Source organism: Ailuropoda melanoleuca, chromosome 13 (genome assembly GCF_002007445.2).
Source record: "Ailuropoda melanoleuca isolate Jingjing chromosome 13, ASM200744v2, whole genome shotgun sequence".
In the NCBI taxonomy this organism is placed as follows: Eukaryota; Metazoa; Chordata; class Mammalia; order Carnivora; family Ursidae; genus Ailuropoda; species Ailuropoda melanoleuca.
The window spans coordinates 63600508-63622930 of NC_048230.1; the positions used below are offsets into that span (position 1 = coordinate 63600508).

Below are 22423 nucleotides of genomic sequence, written 5' to 3' on the forward strand. Positions count from 1 at the left end.
TGAGAGATCATGTATATGCCTGAAGATATGGCAACTCCCAGGATAAGGTGATCACTTGTTTTTGCAATAAGGGCGTTCCAGATGTTCTGCGGCTTCTTTGCAACTAAAATAGAAACATTTTTAGAGACACATGATTCAGATGGCCAGTATAACAGTTTATTTAGTTAGGTAAACATATACTAAATCACATATCATTTAAAACAGTGTATTAATTTATGAATATTTATTTTTCCTGCTCTCACATTTGCGGTAATAAACTTATGTTCGAACTCTCTATGAAACTTTGATTTCTATGTAGTTGTCACCAGGAGAGCTACTTTGAGTCATCTAATATAATTTCTGAAAGCACATCACCTTCACTGCTTTCTAAATTGAGTACTTTTGAAAAATCGGCTTGACTGAGTAATAACTTACATATTAAAAAAAAAAAAAAATGGTGAGCTTTGACGAATGTATGCCCTCATGTAACCTCTACCCAATCAAGGTACAGAACATTTTCATCACCCTGGTTTCTCAGTGCCCCTTTTGTAGTCAGTCTCCCCTGCCCTCCCGTCCGGCAATCACTAACGTACTTTCCGTCACTCCAGAGTAGTTTTTGCCTATTCTAGAATTTCACATAAATGGAATCAAGGAGTATGTAACCGTGGTCTATGTTCAGCATGTTTTTGAGACTCACTCGTGTTGTTGAAGAGAAAATACTTTTCGAGTCAGTATGTGATGCCATTACTAAAATTTTAATCTAAGCATAATTATCTTTTGTGACATTAAAATAGCTTTCTTTTCATTTCTCCCATAGGTATATATTAATGACCTGCATAACTACTTACTGTATTGCATTAAAAATTTTATGGAAAAAAAATTTTTTTTTAAAGATTTTATTTATTTATTTGACAGAGGTACAGACAGCCAGCGAGAGAGGGAACACAAGCAGGGGGAGTGGGAGAGGAAGAAGCAGGCTCATAGCAGAAGAGCCTGATGTGGGGCTTGATCCCACAACACCGGGATCACGCCCTGAGCTGAAGGCAGACGCTTAACCGCTGTGCCACTCAGGCGCCCCTGGAAAATTTCAAATGTATATAAGCATAGACAAGAGTACAGTGAACTTCCTTGTACCCATCAGCCAGCTTCAATTATGAACTGATGGGCACTCTTGTTTCATGTCAAACTCCACCCACTAACCCCTTCCATATTATTTTGACACAAATCATAAGTTTGTATGTGTATAGATAGATAGATAGATCTTCATACCATTACCAAGCCTAAAAAAAAGCAATGCTGTCTTGCTATTAAAGTGACCTTTAAGAGGCTTGCTTATATGTAATACTTGGGATTGTGAGAAATAATTACTAAGTGTGGTAAATTTCTTTGCCTCCTTGTTTACTGATTTTGTCAGGGGACTACTTATAATCGTCCAAAACTAGCTTGACTGAGGTCATTTCAGGGTAATGTCTTTTCTCCAAAAAGTGCTTTTTGGTTCAAAACAAGGTGAGAGAGCATCCCGTTATATGAGGGATTTTGTAAAGACTGAAATGTAAGTAAACTCTTTTTTGAGTAAAAAAAAATTTTATGAAGATTTTTGTGGGAGAAATTCCTATATTTGGTGTATACGGCATTTAGGAGGTGATTTCAGAGTTGGTAATTTACTGGATGTGGAGGTTAAGAGAAAGAAAGGAGCGAGGGGCAGAGTGAATGGTGGTGCCTTTCCCTGAGATGTGAAATAGCCCAGAAGCTGCAGAGTAGTTGGTCCTGAGCTCAGTTCCAGAGATTTGAGATTGAGTAGCTTGGGGACCTCCCCTGCAGCTCCAGCATGGGTCTGGAGCTCAGAAAAGGGGTCTAGCCTGGAGGTGGAGGTCTGGGAGCCGTCGCCCTCTGTGCAAATGAAATCCAGTAGGCCCAATTCTTCTGTGCAGAGGAAAGAGCCACAGCAGCCAGGACCTGAGAGGGGAAATGACCAAGACGCAGCAGCCTGAGAGAGACAGGAGTAAAACCAGGAGAGGGTACCATCATGGAAGCTAGAGAGACGTGCTTGGAGAGGGGAGTGCTCACATGTTGTACCATTCCATTTGTGTGTGATGTCCACCAGAGAACATAAATTTATAGAGAAAGTAGATTAGTGGAGGCTGGAGGTGGGAGTGGGGATTAACTTGAAGTGGGCACAAGGGATCTTACTGGGGAGGATGATACACTAAAACGGATTTATGGTGATGGCCATAGCCCTCAGTAGTTACTAAAAATACACTTGGAATGGGTGGATTTTATGATATGTCAAGTGTTTTCAATAGAGCTATTAAATAAAAGAGTGGTTAAGTGTCTAGTGCCAAAAAGAACTTAAGATACACAATGCAGAGCCCATTTATTGGTTTGGTCACACTTCTTTGGTGACTGTGGTCAGAATGGAGGGGGGATTCGGGGTCAAGGTGGGACAGAAGCTGGTTGCAGTGGGTGGAGACATGACCCGGCAGGGCAGATGACTCACTCCAGGCACTTCTATGTAAAATGGGAGACGAGGTGGTAGTGGCTGGAAACAGCTGGGAGTTGTGAGACATTTTTTTCATGTTTTAAATGTGACATAGGCCTAAGGTAGATTTGACAGAGTGGACAGGAGCTGCTGAGCAGATACAGGGGGTAAGGGAAAGAGGAGCCAAGCAAGCCCCCAGATACCTGGCACGTGGAAGCCATCCCGATTTGCCCACAGCTGAACTTGAACATCACAGAAGAGCCCGTTTGGAGTTTTTCAGACTCTACACATCAGGCTTCTGCTTCTGGACAAGGTTGGAAGTGTGAGGAGGGAACCAACCTACTGGAGGAGTAAGCAAGGGGGTGGGTTTCTCCCAGCTCCGTGCTCAAGCATTTTTCAGGGCCTGTCCCATCTGGCCCTCACCTACCTGTCCAACCTCTTTCCTCATCCCCACTGGCTAGGTCAGCTTCCCATCCTCTGCTCTCCCAGGCCTGCCACCACCAAGAGTGCCCTTCACAATCATTCTTGACCAGGATCTAGTTGCCGTGCCCCTGCCCTCAGAGGATTTGTAGGAAGATCCCTGCTGGGAAAGGTAGGCATGAGTTTCTCATCAGTAAAATCTTATGCCTCCAAGGCCTCCTGTCCCTAATTTCTAGTTCTGGACCAAGGTTTGTCCCATGGTTGTGGACAGTCCTGCTCAGGTCCCAAACCTCAGGTCCAAATTCTCATCACCCACCCCCCAGACATGAAGTATATCATTTCAAGAGCCTCTGTGTTGCCATTCTTTATGTTCAATGGTTTAGCTACCTCAACACCACAGAATTTACAAAACTTGGCTGTAATTTGCTCCAAAGCACTGATGGCTACATAACCTCCTTTATTCCCTGGCATGAATGCTCCCTCCCTCACTGGCCAATGAAATGCAGGCTGCCAAGAAGGACCTTCCAGGGTTATCTTCGGTGGGCCAGCACCAGCCCAGCCCCCAGCCCCAGGGAGTTAAGAGACCATCAAGGAGATGGCTCTCCTCCCAGAATATAGCTGTGCACCCTAGCAAGTCAGAGGGCCTAGGGCTAAGTGACCAATTCTGACCACTGGCCTTCCTGCTCCGTTTGGCCAGGATAACTCACCCTTCACCCACTCACCATTTTTGTATGGACCCTACCAACATGGGTACAGGAGCCCTGGGGAGTGGTCTTAGACCACTCTCTTTTTCAATTAACCAGTCAACACAGGGAGTCTACATTAGGGCTTCTGGGATCCAGTGAGTACTGGATTAGAAACTGGCTTAGTACCCTGAATTCCTGCCTTCCTGACTGTAAGCTTAGCCACACAAGCAAACCCAAACCAGCTCCCTGCTGCTTCTGGCCAGCACACATGGAAGTGGAGAATCTGCCTCCCAAATACATTTGCTCCATCTTGCTCAATAAACATTACCTACCCTAAGCTCCACGGAATTGTACCCCACCTGTTCTTACAGATTTTCTATATCCTCCCTCACTTCCTGGGCCTGCTTTTATTAGAGGATGTGGACTTTGGCTCCCCTCTGACCCACATCCACAGCAGGACAGATGCAGCCCCTTCCAGGCCCAGCCCAGCCCCAGCTCCTGGGGAGGGAGCCACCCTTGCTGAGCTGAGCAGTGAGACCACATCCCACACAGAGTCCCAGCCCTGTAGCCCCGGTCAGGCCTTGGGACCCTGGGTAACAGAAAAGCAGACACTAGGTTTCCGTTAAGTTGTAGGAATTTATTTTAAATAACCTACAGTTGATTAAAAGGGAATTCATGATAAAAATAGAAGATACTTGAGGAAAGATGTGGGAAATGGATTCTGCACACACGCTAAACTAACAATGCCTCTAAAACTAATGATTATAGCAAAAAATGTCTTCACATTAAAATTCTGCTTTTTGTTTTTTTTTTCCATTTTTTACACAATTACAAAAGAAAAAATAAAAGCCCTAAATTCTTGATTATTTTTCCTTTTTTGGACCAAATACTCATTTTCCTCTAAATTACTGACTTGTGGAACTTTTTACACAATAAAATCTTTCAAGTGAAAGACTGGGTTTAAAATGAAAAAGATGGATATCTGAAGGGTACAGAGAATGCTCAGAACAAAGGATGATGGGAAAATGGTTTCAGTCACTGATTATTTCATTATCTTTAGACTCACTCAACCCCTCATCCCTCCCCAACCCCAATCTACACGATCTTTAAGATCAAGAAAAAGGTTTAAATATTTTAAAATAATTAAAAAGAAATAAAAATTCACATTTAAAAAGGAACACTCAAGTCAGGAAATATTTTCCCATCATGCTTTTCTGTGAATAGGTGTCTGAACCAAAACACTGCCGATGTCACGACTGCTTCAAGTTTAATGAAAATTGATTCCCATGACAATAGATAGTGACAACTCTCACTAACAGGTGCGCTGGGTTTTTGTTCTACTTAATTTTAAATTCCTGAAATGGGGGAAAGGGGAGGGAGTTTAGGAATTCATTTCTATTAAAATATAGAAGTTATTGCAAAACCCTAACTGTAAAAACGCACCAATATAATCGGACTTCGTATACAGTAGCTAAGAGAATCCAAATGCTTCAGTGAAACAGTGAATTTGCCTGGCAGAACTCTGACAAATTCCCATCCACTTGCTCTCTTGAAAATAAAAACAAAATTCAAAACAAATCATACAGCTAGAATTTTGATATCTGAAATATTTTTAAATAAGTTGTCCATAGGACAACTGGCTCAGCTCTCCCTTATAATATCTCCAGGTTTATCTTTTCTCAAAGATGTTGGTTTGTTAAGACTTGCCGCCTCTCTCCCTCAGGTGTGAGGGTAAGCAAGGCTCACAGTTTATCCATCTTCCCCAAACCGCACTGTTCCTTTTCACAGAACCCTGCCCCTCAAGACTGGCTAGAACTCGTAGTCCTCATCAGCCATGTCGATAGCCCAGGCAAACTTCTCCCGCTGGGTCTTGTTGTAAATTTTCTCAATTGGGACCCCCCACTTCTTGCACCTGCACACAAAGGAGAAAGAGGGGGATTAGTGTCTCAGGGAGCAACAGCCCAGACCCAGGGTAGCAGGCTTGAATGTGCCTCCTACTTCACGTCCATCTGATGAGAGTGAATTATAAGAGTATGCTGGACATATTCTAAGAGCATCACGTGCTCATTTAAATCATGACAATGACCTCTAGTAAAGTAGATGCTCCTAACAGGTGCACTAAGGAAAAGGTACACGTGAAAAACCAAGAGAAGGAGCTGAGCAGTTTGCTTACAGTCTTATGCAGCTAGAGCATGGAGCTAAAAACTTGAACCCAAGCTGTCTGGCTCGAGTCCACGCTCTTAACCACTGAGCATATTGCCCCTCAAGCTAACCCAACCTCTAGCACCCAACAGGGCAAAGAGCAAAAAGGGTGCAAGAGTTGGGTGGAACCCCTGACCCAGAGGAGCAGGTGCCACTGAGATGGATTCTTCCACCTATACCTAGAACAACTCAATAAGCATCTTCAAAAAAATAAAAGCCACTTATTTTGGATGTCATTCTATGACTGTGAGGCAAGAGGGGACACAAATAATAGAGAATTTATCAGCCTTTGTTATAAGCTTCCTCTAACTCTTTCTGTAGGTTGCTGAGATCTATATTCTCATTTTTGTTTTTTTTTCTGCTTGCTCCTTTCCTCCTTCACTTGTAAAAAAATTTTACTGCAAAGTTTTGTTCAAGTGTAGACAGATGGGCTCTTTTATAGCTTTCCTTTAATAAGGGCTAAGAATTCCCATTCTTGTCCTAAAGTTCCATAGAGGTAGGGGCTGCAACTGCCTTTTAAAAACAGACATAAATACATTCCAAGGCAGTATAACATTACTGACCATTTAGGGAGGATGTTCTAGTGCATCTGTAGTATGCATAGTAGAAAAGCAAGGGTTTCCCAAAGGATTTAAAGTGTGAAGTGCAGGAATGGCATGTGAAGGCCCATAATGCTCTTGAACNATGCTCTTGAACCCCCTTCCTTCCCCCCTCCCCCACTCCACCACCCTTTTCAAGCCAGCAGCAGGGACTCAAGAAGGGCTCAGTGCTTACCAAGCCACTGTGATCCTCGGGTCCAGATAATTGAGTTTGGAGGTTCCCAAAGCAATTTGTTTATTCTCTTCTCGGTCTGTGGCCTGCACTTCGAGTTTCATTAACTGCTCCTCCAGTCTCTGCACAGCCTTCTTCTTTGACTCTACCACCCTGGAAGAATGGAAGTCATTCAAGAACCAGGCCTAGCTTCTGGACAAGAACACTGCAACCCCACCCTGCCATGCAGGGGCAGCAAAAGCAGGAAAGCCCTAAATACAGAGATTTCCAAAAGATACCACTCAGAAATCCTAGAAAGGCTGGGGCCCCAAGGCCTCTGATACTGTCCCCCCTTTTCTGTTAACCAAGCCCCAGCTTTGCACAACACCAGGTACATACTTCTTGGTCTTTGCATCCTTCAGGACCTTGGCATCAGCCTTAGCACTTTTCAGGTCTCTCCGGGCATCTGCTAATTGTTCCTTCTTGGCATCAATCTAGGTGAGGAAGAACAATAAGGTTTAAGAAAATTAGCCCAGAAAGAAAAAAAGGCAGGCCCCACCAGAGATGAAACCAGAAGTTGTGTCCACTAGGCAGGCAGGCTGCCAGTGGTGTGCCAGGTAAAAACCCCCAGCAGTGGCTTCTTGAAGGCACAGAGCAGATGTACAGTGACTGCTGTATTTAACTGCTATTTGGCCATTTATGTTCTTCACTGACCCCTCAAGAAATAAGTGATCCTTTTATAGGCAGTGACCCAGGGCCCCCTCAATCCAGAAGCTCAGGCTAAAGAACCTGTCAGGACTGGGAATGTGCTAATCTTTCAGTCATAGGACACCTGGGAGGAGGGCTACAAATGAAAGCGGTTTGTCGAATGGATCCTGTGCCAGGTGTAGCCTTCATTCTAAGAATACTACCCGAGAGAACTCTTTATGAAGCTGAGACAGGATCCTTACATCTACTGAACGTAGCTCATTCCCCAGGTTCTGCCAGTACTCTGGGAAGGAGCCGCCAGCTTCTCAAGAAAAAAGGATGCACTGAAGAGAATACCTAAGGGACTTAAAATGGCAACTGAAATAGGAAGCAAACAGCTCGGCAAATCTGTTCAAACCTATACGTGGCATGGCTTGGCTTTAGCATTCTGTTTTTAAAAGAAGAGAGAGCTGAGATAGCAAGGAAACTGAAATAGTTATCACTCAGAAACAGAGGTCTGAAAACATTTTTAGCTATGGAGCACTTTCTATAAAGGAAGAAAACAAGGGCAACTCCAGCCTTTCTTGCTTATAGAACCCTTGAAATACCTCTGGAAAACCGAAGTTCTTAGTTCCTGCTTAAGCACAGCAGCAGGCAACACCATGAAACCAGAGCCCGAACCAGTCAAGCTCATGCTGCTGGGGGCAGAACCTCAGACGTGCTATTGCCTTGCTAACCTGCGAGGTCAAGGGAACCTCTGCAGAGTAAATAAATACTTGCCTGATTCAACACACATTGGGCTGTTACTCTCAGCCTAGAATTGTCTGTTAGGTATACACAGACAGCCCAAGACTAGAAACAGAGGCCACCATTGTGAGAGAATCATTAAATGCATTTTACTATAAATGGCTTACTTCCAACATCTATGTTGTCCAAAGTCAAGCTGAAGAAACGGATTCTATACACAAAAGCATCACAGACACCACTAGCCAGATTCTTCTCAGGCTAGAAATGTAACAAACCACAATCTTTTAACCATTTCTGTGGATGCTAAATTGGCAGGCTGTTTCAAATTCTCTCAAAGCATCAAAGACTCCATTGATTCACTTGGCAAACAGGGGCGTGTGTTTGCTTTGTGGGCACACAGGAGAGGGTTCCTGGGCTTGGAGGGCTCGTCTGGCAGGCAGCCTGGGCTGCCCAAACAGTGGTTCCAGAGTAAGATCAACAAAATAACTCCTCATGCTCCAGGGAGGGATAGCCTGAATTGGGTAAACAGCACCTGAATATTCATGCTTTTTATTTCTGGCTTGGAATAATAACACGGGGAGAATAAATGATACCAGATGACCATTTAACAGAGTTGCAGCAAATGGGAGCTGCTAGGAAGGGTGGTCTATAGGGTTCTTTGCCTGCCAACCATATGGTCTAAGGATCTGAGAGGTCTAGGGGTGTATATTCATTTACTGTGTACATATGCATCCCTTCAGGAAAACCAGATGGCTCCTGTAGCATGAATTGTAGCTTGTGGATATTTTTTGACCCAGATGTACTACTACAGGGTATTTCTCTTAAAGAAATTTCAATAGAAGGAAACATGGTGGACCTGGAAATGTGTATGTAGCCTCACTGTATAGTAGCCATTTTTAACTCCATTTGTCCTAGTACAGAATTCTGTGAATGTGGATAGAAAGAATTACATCTGTAAGTTCACTAACCTCTATTTGAAATTCACCATTTCTTCTTCAATTATGAGTGTGGGCAACAAAACACAGTAACACGAGTAGTACCTAAGATTTCACCACCAATATATGTAGAGATATTTCCATATCACTGTAATTGTGGCAGAAACCTTGAAGTATCATTTACGTATTCATTACTATGCCTGAAATTTACAGTCATTATCAGACCCACCTTAAGATCTTACTTAATAAGGAAGCACATGACAGACTTTTTAAAATTTATTTGGTAAGTATATTCCAAAATAATTGGTCCTTTGTGACCCTGGGTGTCTGCTCTAGACTGAAATACTGCAAATTCTATTGCGAGTTAGTGCACTGGAATAGGTTAGTTATGTAGCCATTGCTAACACAGAAATACCAACCACCCAAATGTTTAGTGCCTTGTGGCTTCCAAGTGCAGTACCAGGCAGAGTCCTAGGGAGGAGGGCACATGGAGGAAGAACAGCATCTACTTGTTTGCATGTCAGTCTCTCCCTCTAGGGCAGCAACTCTGGCACAAAGCCAGTATTCAACAGATGTTTGATGATGAGCTACATAAAAATATGATTCATGTGGAATGTGTAGAAATAAAAATAGTTGTGCTAGGATAAGGGGGCAATTAAAGATCACTGTTTCATCATCTTTTCAACTTGAAACAATCTAATTTGGAAATAGTTGTATTTCTGGGCTATGGCAAGGAATCGTAAAGACTCTCTTTATATCCATTATCCTCATTTATAATAAGGACAATAATTAGCAATATTTCAAAGAGGGTACATCAAACTTCGTTTTTCAAAACAGGAAGTGGCCAGTGCACGACTTCTGTTCACAGAATGGAGACTTCCTAAACAATGGGTACTGATACTCAGTATCTTGATGGGGATAACTCCTAGAATATTTCCATTTGTTTCTCTTTAGCATGGACCTATCTTCCAGAACAGACCTAGAACTGGCCTCCTCATATCCCAGCCCAGAAGGCCTCCAGTCTGCAGATTATCTGTCCACAGCAGATGAGGTTCCCTGAATTTTGCTACCCCTCCATCCAGACCTGCAGTACCTTAGACTGCAAGTTCATCATGGACTTCTCAAAAGTTTTGGGCGGTGCCCTCTGATGGTTACAAAGAATTGCAACAGCTCGGTTGGCACGGTTGTAAGATAGGATCTTTGCTGGGATGTTCTCATCCGCTGTGAAGAAAGAACAGGAGGGTAAAAGAGTCAGTATGTATACATGAGAAGAATACACAACATGCTTCCCCAATGCTTCTCCCTCATGACTTTGCTGGCCCTCATCTCACTCTGATGATCAAGTTCTCCCAAGACACAAGGTCAAAACCTGAGAGTCAAGAGTCATCTTCTGTTTGTCTCAAAGACTGCCTCCCCCACCTAGCCACCCAATGTAACCTGAAGAAAATGTGGAACTGGGAGAGAAAAGGTCTGTAGAGGAGGGTAAGACAAAAGGATCACAAGTTTTACATTTTAAAACCACAAGGCAGTTTATCTGTTTTACAAAGAAAACTTAAAAGCATGAGGAATATTTTACTTATGTCACATGGCATCTTTTATCCCAACCTAAAATACTGACTCTCAAAATATCCTCTTTGGATTTTCCAGCTCATATTCTAAGGCCATTTGACATACTTACAGAGGACAGGGGGAATTTAGCAGTGACTGGGCTCTAGGAAAAAAACCTGTGGATCTTGGTTGTACCTTCTGCACCTAGTTTTTAGGAGAATATTACATACTACCTTAAGAGGGAAAAGTGACAGAAACATCAGGGGAAGGATGTGCTCCTATTTTTAAAAAATAACCATGACAACCTTATTCTCTCCAATTTAACCAAACATCATAGCACTAAGTCTTCACCTGTGAGTTTTCAAATAACACACATATAAAACATCAAATGTAAGCATTTTCAAAGCAGATAGAAAGCTTCTGTCGGCATTCCATGAAAATTAATCTTGAAGTTGGGGTAGGAAGAGGGAAACTGCATTGACTTTATGTTTATACGACTAAGCCTCGGCTCTCTATTAGAAGTATAGAAGGAAAAGTTTCCAGTCATAAAGTTAAGGGGAAAAAGCAGAATGGATCTAGGATTTAACTGAGCAAGGTCAATGGACATACCAGGAAGGATGCAGGCCCGACTGGCCAAGCAGTACTTACGGGCTGTGAGTTCTTTTAACTGTTGCTGTAGCGTGATGGAGGCATTGTATGTACGGAATACCTTGGCTGTCAAGCCCTCCATGAGATCTTGAAGATGCTTATTTAGAATACCAGTCTGGAGGAGACAAAGCACAGAGAGGATACTGGGATTTAGGCAAAAGCCATACCACCCTGACCCTTCTGGCGAGCTCTAGGACATTTATGCCAGTGTAATCTCAATTTTGCCAAGTTTACGGCCCTGCCAGTGGGAAGTTACAAAAAAAAAAAAGAGAGAGAGAGAGAAAAGAATTCCAAAACATAGGCTTGCATGATACCTCCCTATATGAAGTACTTTAATCTTAAGCAGGCCAATAAAGCAATGTTGTCCTTCCCTATTAAGATTTTCCCTGATAAGATATCAGGGAGAGGCCTTCAGTCTCCAGCAGCGGTGGCTGGGCATCCAGCCAAAAGAAGACTCTACAAGAGCCAGAAGAGAATAAAAGGCAGGGTTTGTCCCCGTCTCAGGGCTTTGGTCATGGATTCACTGTGTGCCTACAGGAGGAAGAGTGTGTAGGATGCCACAGGACAGACTGAAGGGAGAGTCCAAGTCAACCCCAGGCAAACCTCTCCTTTAGGAGCTTGTGAGGAGGCTCTGGCTGGGCCCCTCCTTCAACCCAGTGCACTCTGTCCACTCACATTGAGTCTATCAAAAAGATCATCCTCAGGCTGTTTGTTCTCCATAAATAGCTGTAAGTTCTTAAAAACCTAAAAGAAATAAGTAGAACCTATATTTAAAAAGTCTTTACTTTGGAAATAATTGCAAGCTTACAAAAACTTGAAAATAAAAAAGCCCAAGGCACACCCACATCCTTTACCAGGTTCACCAATCATTAATATTTTACACATCATTCACCATTTGCACAGTACATGTCTGCCTCACTTCCCTCTACATACCTGTGTGTTTACACGTAGCTATTCGTCCTGAACCATTTATGGTTACTTGTATTATATATAGATAGCCCTTTACCCCTAAATATCTCATGCATTTCCTAAGAATTTCTATATAGATACTCCCTTACATACACACAGTACTTATCAGCTTCATAAATTTACACGCATATATACTTTATAATCTACTGTTCATAATCCAATTTGGTCAGTTGACCTAATGATGTCCTCTACCTCCCCAGGATGGAACCCAATCTAAGGTGAGGTATTTCATTCAGTTGTCATGTCTCTTTAGCCTTGTTTAGTGTGGACCACTGCCACATCCAGTAAAACCTAATGAGTGATTAAACATCAGACTGTTAAAGGGCTGGATTATGGAGGCTTGGCACCCTGTAAGTCTCTGGTTCAAGCCCAATACTCGGGGGGGAAACATGGAGCTGCAGTACCCTCTTCAGCCATGGGCTCAGAGATCTGGGGACGAAAGGGCTATTGTTCTTCTCAGTCAAGAGTTGGGGAGAGGTTGAAGCAAAGCTACAAAAACGACAAATGTGCAACATGACCATGGGGTACTGAAACGTGGTTGAATCATTACAATAAGGTGAGTTAAATCTTATGCTGAAATTTGCCATGAGGGCCAACACTCTACAGCACGTTCTGTTGAATATTACTATAGGACATGGTGCCCCCATCCTCAGGAAGGTGTAGCATGCAGTGCTGGGTGAGGGAGAGGGACTAAAAGGAGATGTCACGGGACATCCAACAATACCTCTCCCCTCTCTTTCAAATCATTTTCCTAGTATCCAGCGAAGTGGAGAGCATACAAAAACCACTCAATAAATGTTGAATGAATGAAAGAAAGAAAGAAAAAAGGTCAGAGAGCAAAGGCCACAGTAACTTACTCGTTTCTCAACAGGGACTTTGTTATAGTATCTGATTGAGTCCTTCCCAAGGAAGTCAAACTCTACCACGTATTCCTGACCATCCAACTCTGGGTGCAGATTGATATGCTCCACACGAAGTGAGCAGCAACCCACAGTGTCCGCTGTTTCTCCTTCCTCCTTCTCATTGCCTGCTCTCAGAGCAAGCTGTCCAGGGAGAGATGGAAAAATGAGAGCAAATGAAAAAACTTAAATCTCATAGGATCTCTAGGAAACCCAAACCAGAAGTCTCCCAACTCTCTCTGGAGACAGAGCATCAGTCTGCAAGGCTTGGGAATTCTGGACTCTACACCGTTGCTTCTTCCTCTATAAAATGAAGTATGGAGAATCATAGTGATATTATCCTTTCTCAGAAAACCAAGCTTCTCCCTACTCTGTTCTCTCAAATGGGGATGGAGGAAAGTAAGAATTTTTTTTTTTTTAAATAAAGCAAAAAATGAAGGAGCATTCCTATTCTGGGTAATCAAACTCAATAGTCTCTTAATTTTGCTAAATTTTTGAGACAATTCAGAATTTATGCTAAGCAGAGCAAAACTGGGAAAAAACCCAAAATCTTCAAAAAGGTACTGACAAACTGATCTCCTCTAGAGCATTGTCCTTCAAACTGTAGTTGTGATACATTAATGGATTGTTTAACCAATTTTAAGGGTTATAATCATCCTTTATAAAAAAAAAAAAAGAAACAGAATTTAAAATGTCAGAATTTATCACTCGAAGAAAGGCTAAACATTGTTTTGCGCAACTTTTATTTCAGTTACACATAAATACAAATATATATTCTGTCTATTGGGTCATGATGTAAAATAAAATTTTTTGGTGGCTTATAGTCAAAAAGAGTTTGAAAACATCATAGTATTTCTGGCAGGTTCAGATTTGGACAGCAGCAGACTCCGAATGCCTCCGCCTTCCTTACTGGACCAGAGACTGGTGCTTCTCCAGTTCTAACACAAGGCCTGGAGGAGTAAACAATCCCCACATCTTTGATAAGCTGAACATATCAGGTAATGTGACAGGAAGATGCTCACCTTGTCGATGAAGTACAGAGCTACAGCTCTCTGCCGGACTTTCATTTCTTTGGACTTCCAGTCTTCTCGATACTGGTTCCGGATCTTGTCCACGCACTTCTTCAGTCGCCGAGCGGTCTCATATTTCTGCCAGTCTTTCTCACCCTGCAAAGACCCAACCCCAAATGTGGATTGCTTGGGGACAGCAGAGGAAAAATAGACTTTGAATATCTAAGTTCAGAGCTCTGAATCAAAAAGAAGGAACCTGAGCTGAAGCAAGGCAGAAAAAGAAGAGTACTGAAGAGAAATTTTAGAGCATCTAACCTGATGAGAACTCATGCTGTCCCCTTTCACCGTCAAGCCCAAATGGCTCCTGTCTAATTGCTAAGAAAGCTTCTGGCTTTCATTCTGTAAAATGTTTATGTTCTTGGGAAAAGCCCACATGGCACATCCAAAAAGTGACTTCTGTCAATACAAAGGCTATAAACATCCCCATTCCCACATCAGCATCACCACTCTGCTGCGGAGTCTGTGACCCAATAGCAGTTTTCTGCTAGGACTGAATTTCATTAAATCCAAGACAACCATTCAGTTTGATGGACTGTCAGGGAAAGCAGAACCAAAGATGACAACACATAGTTACTAAGAAACACAAAGACTTCCAGGAACAGTGGTAATTATTCACCATTTTCTAACTTCTGCATTTAAAAGTATTCTTGATTAGATTGAGGGAAACAGTTACTGGAAAGACCTTTTTTTTTTTTAAACAGAGTTTTTGGTACAAGGTTTAAAAACTGATTCTAATGCCGATGAAGTATTTTTAAAATGGTTATGAAATGACTGAATCTAATCAACAGTGACAGAAGATTATTTCTCCTACCATGTTGAATGGAAACAGATTCACAAGCAAGGACTGATACTAATGTCAAATGTGAAAGGTAAGAAAGGAAAAAAAAAATCCACGAAATCCCAAAAGGGACAGGAAGTATTCTAAGGCCTAAAACAAGAGTATATGACATGAATAGAGGGATGGAATTTAAGAACCCAAGAATCTCAGCTCTTAATTCCCCCAACCACAACAAGAGAAAGGGGTAGTGATTTCTACCCACATGTGCCTAGTTCCCACCTGACACGGGACATGTAGTCCTTAAAGCATAAGTAACTAGCCTTCTAAGCATGCAGGAAAGTGGGCTATGTGAAACTAAGAAATACCTTTTACTTTTAGATGTAACAAGGCTCAGAAATGCAAGCTTACCCTGGTATGCTAAGGATTCATCAGCACTCTCCCACAACTGTGTGTGGCCAAGTTGTATGTACTTGTTTGGCTACAAAACAAGAGGTTCAGTAACTACTTGTTGCTGTGGGTGGGCGATTTAGCAGTTGGTGACACAATATCTAAGAAGAAATATCTAAGTTCTATTTCCTGACAATGGGAAACTGAAAATTTCTCACTGATTTTTCTAAGTACATATTGATATTTAAGAGGGTGAAGAGAAAGGTGTGATACCAGCTGTCCTCATGTACAAGTCAATAATGAATTTCCATAACAATCATGCCCCCCCATACACACACACACCCAAGGTCAGACAAGAAAGACTAATCTTCAGTATTACGGTCTCTAGCGCAGGAGTGGGCTCTTGGTCATCACTAAAGCACACAGGCCTACCAAAGCCTGACTCCAGGTCTTCAAAGTCCTGGAGGGTTACATTTGCACAGTTCCTTAGTCATGCCACTGGAAACAAGATTTTAAAAAACCCAACAAATAAATCATTCACAGAGGATACCACAAAACCAACTTTTCTTCACAGGTTGGCTGGGCTCTTGACACAAGGATCCAGGATTCTCTCAAATAAGGATATAGAGATGGGGCCAGGGGCAGAAGCCGCCTTGTCTAGGTGTAGGGGAAGGCTGGCCTCCAGGAAGTATGCTTATCCCTGCTGCCTTCAGTTTCTCTAAACAGAATCCAGACAGTTAAGTGCACTTGAACAAGCTTTCTCAGACTACTAGAAGATAAAATACCCATTTCAGTCTTCCAGACAAGGTCTTCATCAAAACCAACTCAGTAAAACAAGGTGACTACTATAAGGGGACTGCCTTTAGGCCCTTCCCATCTTCCCCTATCCAGTCAAACTGGATAGAATCTAATTTGGTTAGTTAAAAAGGACATTCTTTGAATGATTTTTTTTTTTTTCTAATTAGCAGGCTTACCATAATTTTCTGTTTCTAATATAACTGCTTACTCATTAAGCACAGTGGGTAAATGGGGTCAGGATCTGGATTCAGGATACAAAGTGGGAGATGAGCGAAATCCTACTCTCTAATCCTCTCTCAGAGATTTGTCTTGAGGAATGATGACATTTGCCAATATTCTTAAGTAGCTCTTCTTTTTAAGATTGATTGATTAAAAAAAATCAAAGTAATCTCTACACCCAATGCTAGGCTCATCATTGTGTAAAATACCAAATAAGGGGTGACTGGCATTCTGAACTCCAAACATCTATCATTTAAACAAAAGATACAACAAACAGGCCCTATATAATAATACCATGTTTAAAGAGAAAATCCAACCAGCTTTTCAAACATGACCGTTTTTAAAAAGTCTGTCTTTTTATTGCTGATATATAGAGGTCTTCATATATTTAAATTCTTTTCCAGATATAAGTAATGCATTTTATTCCACTATTTCCTATTCATTTTCCATTCTGAATAAATCTTTTAAAAAAGATTTTGTCATACGGATTTAAGTGTACAGTCTGATCAGTTTTTGACAATTCATAACCCATGTAACCCTACCCCATCAAGACAGAGAAAATTCTCTAGCATTCGAGAAAGTTCCCTCATGCCCCTTCCCAGTTAATCACCAACTTAACAACCACTGTTCCTTTAATCTGATTTCTATCATCATAGATTGGTTTTGCCTAGTTTAGAGTATTATATAAATGGAATCATAGAGTATAGACTGTGTGTCTGGGCTTCTCACCATGTTTTTAAGATTCATCCATGTTGGCGTCCCTGGGTGGCTCAGTTGGTTGAGTGTCCAACTCTTGATTTAGGCTCAGGTCATGATCTCGGGGTTGTGTGATCAAGCCCTATGTCGGGCTCCACACTCAGCGTGGAGTCTGCTTGAGATTCTCTCTCCCCCTCTGCCCCTCCCCCAGCACTTTCTTAAAGAAATAAAATCTTTTTTTTTTTTTAAAGATTTATTTATTTATTTATTTATTAGACAGAGAGAGACAGCCAGCAAGAGAGGGAACACAAGCAGGGGGAGTGGGAGAGGAAGAAGCAGGCTCATAGTGGAGGAGCCTGATGTGGTGCTCAATCCCGGAACGCCAGGATCATGCCCTGAGCTGAAGGCAGACGCTTAACTGCTGTGCCACCCAGGCGCCCTTAAAGAAATAAAATCTTTAAAAAAAAAAAAAAATAGATGCATCCATGTTGCCGCATTTATCAGTTCACTCCTTTCAAGTGATGGTATATGTGGTGTCATCTATAACTATCCCTAATGTCTCTGATGAGGCCATGTGTTTATTCCGTTGATGGACCCCTATAATGTTTCCAGTTTGAGACTTGCACAAATATAGTGCTGCTATAAGCATTCTTGTACATGTCTTTTTGTGGGCATAAGTTTTCAATTTGATTTGGGGCAAAAATACCTAGAACTGGAATTAGTATCTCATTGTGGTTTAAATCTGCATTCCACTGATAGTGATGTTGACAGCTCTTTCATGTGCTTATTTATTGGCCATTCCTCTATCTTGTAAACATCTGTTCAAGTCTTTCACTTTTTTTACGGGGGATTTTTGTCTTTTATTATTGAGTTAGAGAATTCTTTGTGTATTCTGGATACAAGTTTTCTGTCAGATATACACGCTGCCAACATCCTCTCCCATCCTGTCTTTAACAGCGTCCTCTGGTTGAATCTAAGTTTTTAATTTTAATGAACTCCACTCTGTCAATTGTTTTTTTTTTTTTTATCATTAGTGTTTGTGTCCTAAAAAATCTACACTAAGGTCATGAAAATGTTCTACCATGGTATTATCTAGAAGTTCTAGTGTTTTATTTCTTATACTTTAGAATTTTGTAGAAGTCAGGCTCCGAATTTTAAAAAAAATAAGCATATGTCTTATTTTCTCTTTCTAATAAAACACCAAAATCAAGAGCTTTCTAAGCATATATAGTTTTAAAAGGATATTTTCTCAATCCAGCCCTTCAACAACCAGATGGTTACATTTAAAAGGTTGTTGGTATATACATCTCCAAAACCTCACAGAATTATAAGCTCTAAAGAGAGAAAAGGCAGAAATGGGTATTTCATCCTAAGAATATTTTAGTAGCATTGAATGCAATGTAATATCAACAACTGATTCTGAAGTTTGTTGTACTTCATTTAAAGAAAAAAAATGACACATTTTATTTGTAAAGTTAAGACTGGTTGAAGAACCTCACTTTTACTAAATGTTACGTTACAGGTTATGAGACTACATAATGTTTCCAACCTTGGCAGTGGGCTGGACTTAACAATTGAGTACCTTTAACATGCAGTTGTTTTGTAACCTTTGGATCTATGGTTTATCTGGAATCAGAGAGCTTTGTTGAAACTACTGGTTCCAGAAGGCTGACTGCCATTTTCCTGCTATTTCAGATTCTGTGGGCCCAAGTACAGAGCAGAAGAGGAAGGGAATGGAAACACCTGAAAGAAAATGTCTGAATAAAGTAGAACAAATCAGGATAAGCCAGAAAAATGTGAATGAGTTCAGGATAGTCTTTACCTGGAGCACACATTCCTATGCTCTCAAAAGTCCTGATCCTTTCAATGACCTGTGAGGCTACCTGTACTATAAACCCGGCTCTGACTGCAAGGAATCCAAGTTTCCAGAAAGGGGGACATTAAAGGGACACTTCAGTTGTGCTTTTTTTTTTTTTTTTTACTCTTGACTACCCAATTTTTCAAATTGTCAAAAATCTCTAAGTCACATCATACTTGATGCTAAATTTCTTAATGGAGCAGAGATGGGGTACAATGGTACAATAATATTACATGGGGGAAGTGAATAAGTAAAATATAGACAGAAAAGCAAGCAAAGAATCTTAGAATAGGAGAAATCTCTGGAGGCTGAGCAGAAAGGTATAGAACAAAGCCCCAGGATAGTAGTCTTCCACGTTTTGGATCTAAAGTCTGCCAGGAAGTAAAACCACCAATTACCACCCTTCACTCTCTACTACAAAAACTTATCTTGGGTCAGATCAGGTAAGTGAAATCACGCTTTAATCCTTACGTTGTTCCAAACATATAGCAATGAAAGTGCTCCAAGCAAAATGAGGAGAGCTAAAGCCACGGCAGGGCGCCTGTGTTAGCTTGGGTTGAACAGAGCTAGAAGACTCCTAGGAGGAAGAAGCAGAGAAGTGGAGAACAAAGAGCAAAATGGAATGATACGTGGACAAAAACTACCTCCCAGTCAAAAATTTACAGGTTAAAATACATTCGTTGTCTGACTCATAGTCTCTAATTATCTATACAAATATATCCACATTGAGAAACAGAATAATAAAGATACACTCTTTATTGGAGAAAAGATACATTATGAGGATGAAAATGAAATTTTCAGTGAAACAAAGGAGAATCTGCTACCTATAGATCCTCACTAAACAAACAGTGAACAGTGTGTTTCAACAAGAAAAGTAAACCTAAAGGGAAGGTACTGAGTACAGAAATTAATCAAATATCTCATTGTGACAACTGCTAACTGGAGAAAGGATTAGGGTTTTATGGATGATTGCAGGTTCTTTTAAAATAAAAAGTAAAACTTGAAGCAAAAGATGTCCCTGTGAGATAGGGACATCTGGGTGGCTCAGTTGGTTGAGCATCCAATTCTCGATTTCAGCTCAGGTCATGATCTCAGGTTCCTGAAATTGAGCCCTGTGTCAGGCTCTTCCCTCAGCGAGGACTCTCCTTGAGATTTTTCTCTCCCCCTCTCCCTTTGCCCCTACCTCCACCTATCTCCCTCCCTCCCTCTCTTAAAAAAAAAAAAAGAGGGAGGTGTAAGAGTGGAAATGATTTACAGGTGATTTACTTGTCTATATAGAAAACCCAAAAGACAAAGGCACTTCTAGAGTAAGAGCTCAGCAATGTTGTCAGATACAAACTCAATATTGAAAAATCAACAGCAGTACCACTCTAGTAATAGTAGAAATGTAGTAGAAAAAAAATCACATTCAATATAAGCACTAAAAACTATAAGGGTTCTAAGGAAAAAAAGTTTTAAGAATATGTAAAACTATGGAGAAAATCATAAAGCAATACTAGCTGGTGTACTCAAAGACATGAATTAATGGAGAAGTATAACATGTTCACAGACTGGAAGACTCAATACTGTCAATTTTCCCCTTATTAATCTATAAATTCAATACAATAAAAATCTCAATAGTCTTTATTAAAATGTGACAAATTTATCTCAAAATGAATGCAAAATAGCAGAGAGCCAAGAACAGCCAAGACAATTCTGAAGAATGAGATGAAGGAAACCTGTCCTAGTCAGTAAAACTACAACAGTTAGGACAGTATGCTACTGAAGAAGAAATAGACAAACAAATTAAACAGGACATAGAGACCATAAACAGACTGACATATATGTAGAAATGTGATATATAAACACAAACAAATTAAACAGGACATAGAGACCATAAACAGACTGACATATATGTAGAAATGTGATATATAAACAGAGAGGATAATATAACTAAATAGTTCTGGGACAACTGGTTATTCATTTGAAAAAATATATTAGAGCACAATCTCATACCATACACAAAAATACATTCTAGTAGATCAAAGATCCAAATGCAAAAAGCAAAACTTTAGAAATGTTGGCAAGGATATGAAGACAGAAATGTGTGCATTTCTGTTGGGGGAATAGTGGTGATGTAAACTTGTTGGGCACTTTAGAGAACAATCTGAAAATATGTAATGAAGAATCCTTAAGGGAAATTTTCATCCATATATACAAGGTAGATGCATTTATTCCAGCACTGTTTATTACAAAATATTGTAAACAACCCTAAATGTCTCTTGACAAAAGAATAATTTTTTTTTTATAAAACAGAACACCATCTAGCAAGTAAAACATATATTGGAAGTATATGTCAAGATAAAAATATCAAAACCAAAGCCGAGTAAGTTGCAGAATGATCTCAGTAACATACCTAATTTAATACAAGGATACATACAAGAATGAAAACATTAAGTTCGTTCGAGTAACCTTCAGGGAAGGAGGTGAACAATACACAGGGGGCTTCAGCTATGTTTATCAGAATATTCTTACCAAATGAAGTAACTGAATAAATAGGACATGATGTTAAAGTCTGACACAGCCAGATGGTGGGCATGAGCTTTCTCTGTATTGTTATCTAGTCCTATGTATCTGAAATATTTCATAAAAAATAAAAGCCCTAATGCTTTTAACTCCCTATTTTTATGGAGAGAATGCTTCTCCTGCTGGCAGTACATTTAAAGACTATTCAAAGCACGTCAAATCCCGACCTCTGAAGTTCCTACTGCTCTGCTGAGTGGGAAACAGCCAACAAGTACTGACAAAAGCTGAAGAAATCACATTTCTTTTTCTCTTAACAGTAAGTATGACTTCCCAAGTCTTTAACCATCTTCATGACTCTTAGGATCCAACCCAGCTGAGTAGATTCCTTGTCTTGGGTATAAAATTCTAGGCAGGGCCTACATGTGGGTGTCTTCTGGGTTCATTACCATAACCATCATTCAAAAACCTGCACAAATCCCTACAGTATGTGGGGGTTATCTGGATATTGTCAAGAATAAATTGGTGGCTCTCAGCCCTGGAGGTCCTCCACCTGGCCTATCAACAACAAAGATGTCAACCCTCGGAGGCTCTCCTACAATCAACTTAAATCCCAGGTGTAAGAGAATGCAGCATACATGTATTTGGAATCTGTTCACCTCTCTCCACCCGCACCGACATCATCCTGTCCAAGCCATCACCATTCGCTGCCTAGAGGACTATAACAGCATCCTATTGGTATCCCTATTTCTGGTGTGTGTCCAATCCAATCTCCATAGAGTTTAGCACTCAGAATGATCAGTTACGTCACAGGTTTCTAAAACACAAACCTGGTATTGTTCCCCTTGTTAGAACCCAGTACCATCCTATTGGATTTAGGATAATATAAACAATTTTAAGGAAGAGTCTGAAGATCTGGCCTGCTTCCCCCTCTAACCTCCTCCTCATGGCCCTTTCTTGTTCACTGTACCTCAACTACACTGCCCTTCTCTCAGTCCTCAAGACCACGAAACTCTTTCTCACCTCAGGGTTTCAAAAGGCTATTTTCTTTGGAACACCCATTACCCTATCCTTTCCATGGATAAATCCTATTCATCTTGTAAGTCTTATCTTAAATGTTATTTCCTCAGAAAGACCTTCCCTGAACCCAAGGCCAAATCAGATAC

General features: G+C 40.9%; 1 protein-coding gene across 1 annotated transcript in view; it reads right to left on the reverse strand.

Moving 5' to 3' along the window:
- Positions 1-4180: 4180 nt before the first annotated feature.
- The window catches only part of TOP1 (DNA topoisomerase I), an 89502-nt gene continuing 71259 nt past the window's right edge, over positions 4181-22423 (reverse strand). The window contains exons 14-21 of the mRNA XM_034641620.1: positions 13972-14115; positions 12908-13093; positions 11757-11825; positions 11082-11196; positions 9979-10106; positions 6916-7010; positions 6541-6690; positions 4181-5476 (exon numbers count right to left, since the gene is read on the reverse strand). Of these exons, the coding sequence (XP_034497511.1) occupies positions 5374-5476; positions 6541-6690; positions 6916-7010; positions 9979-10106; positions 11082-11196; positions 11757-11825; positions 12908-13093; positions 13972-14115 (990 nt within the window). The 3' untranslated portion in view covers positions 4181-5373. The remainder of the gene's footprint in view (positions 5477-6540; positions 6691-6915; positions 7011-9978; positions 10107-11081; positions 11197-11756; positions 11826-12907; positions 13094-13971; positions 14116-22423) is intronic.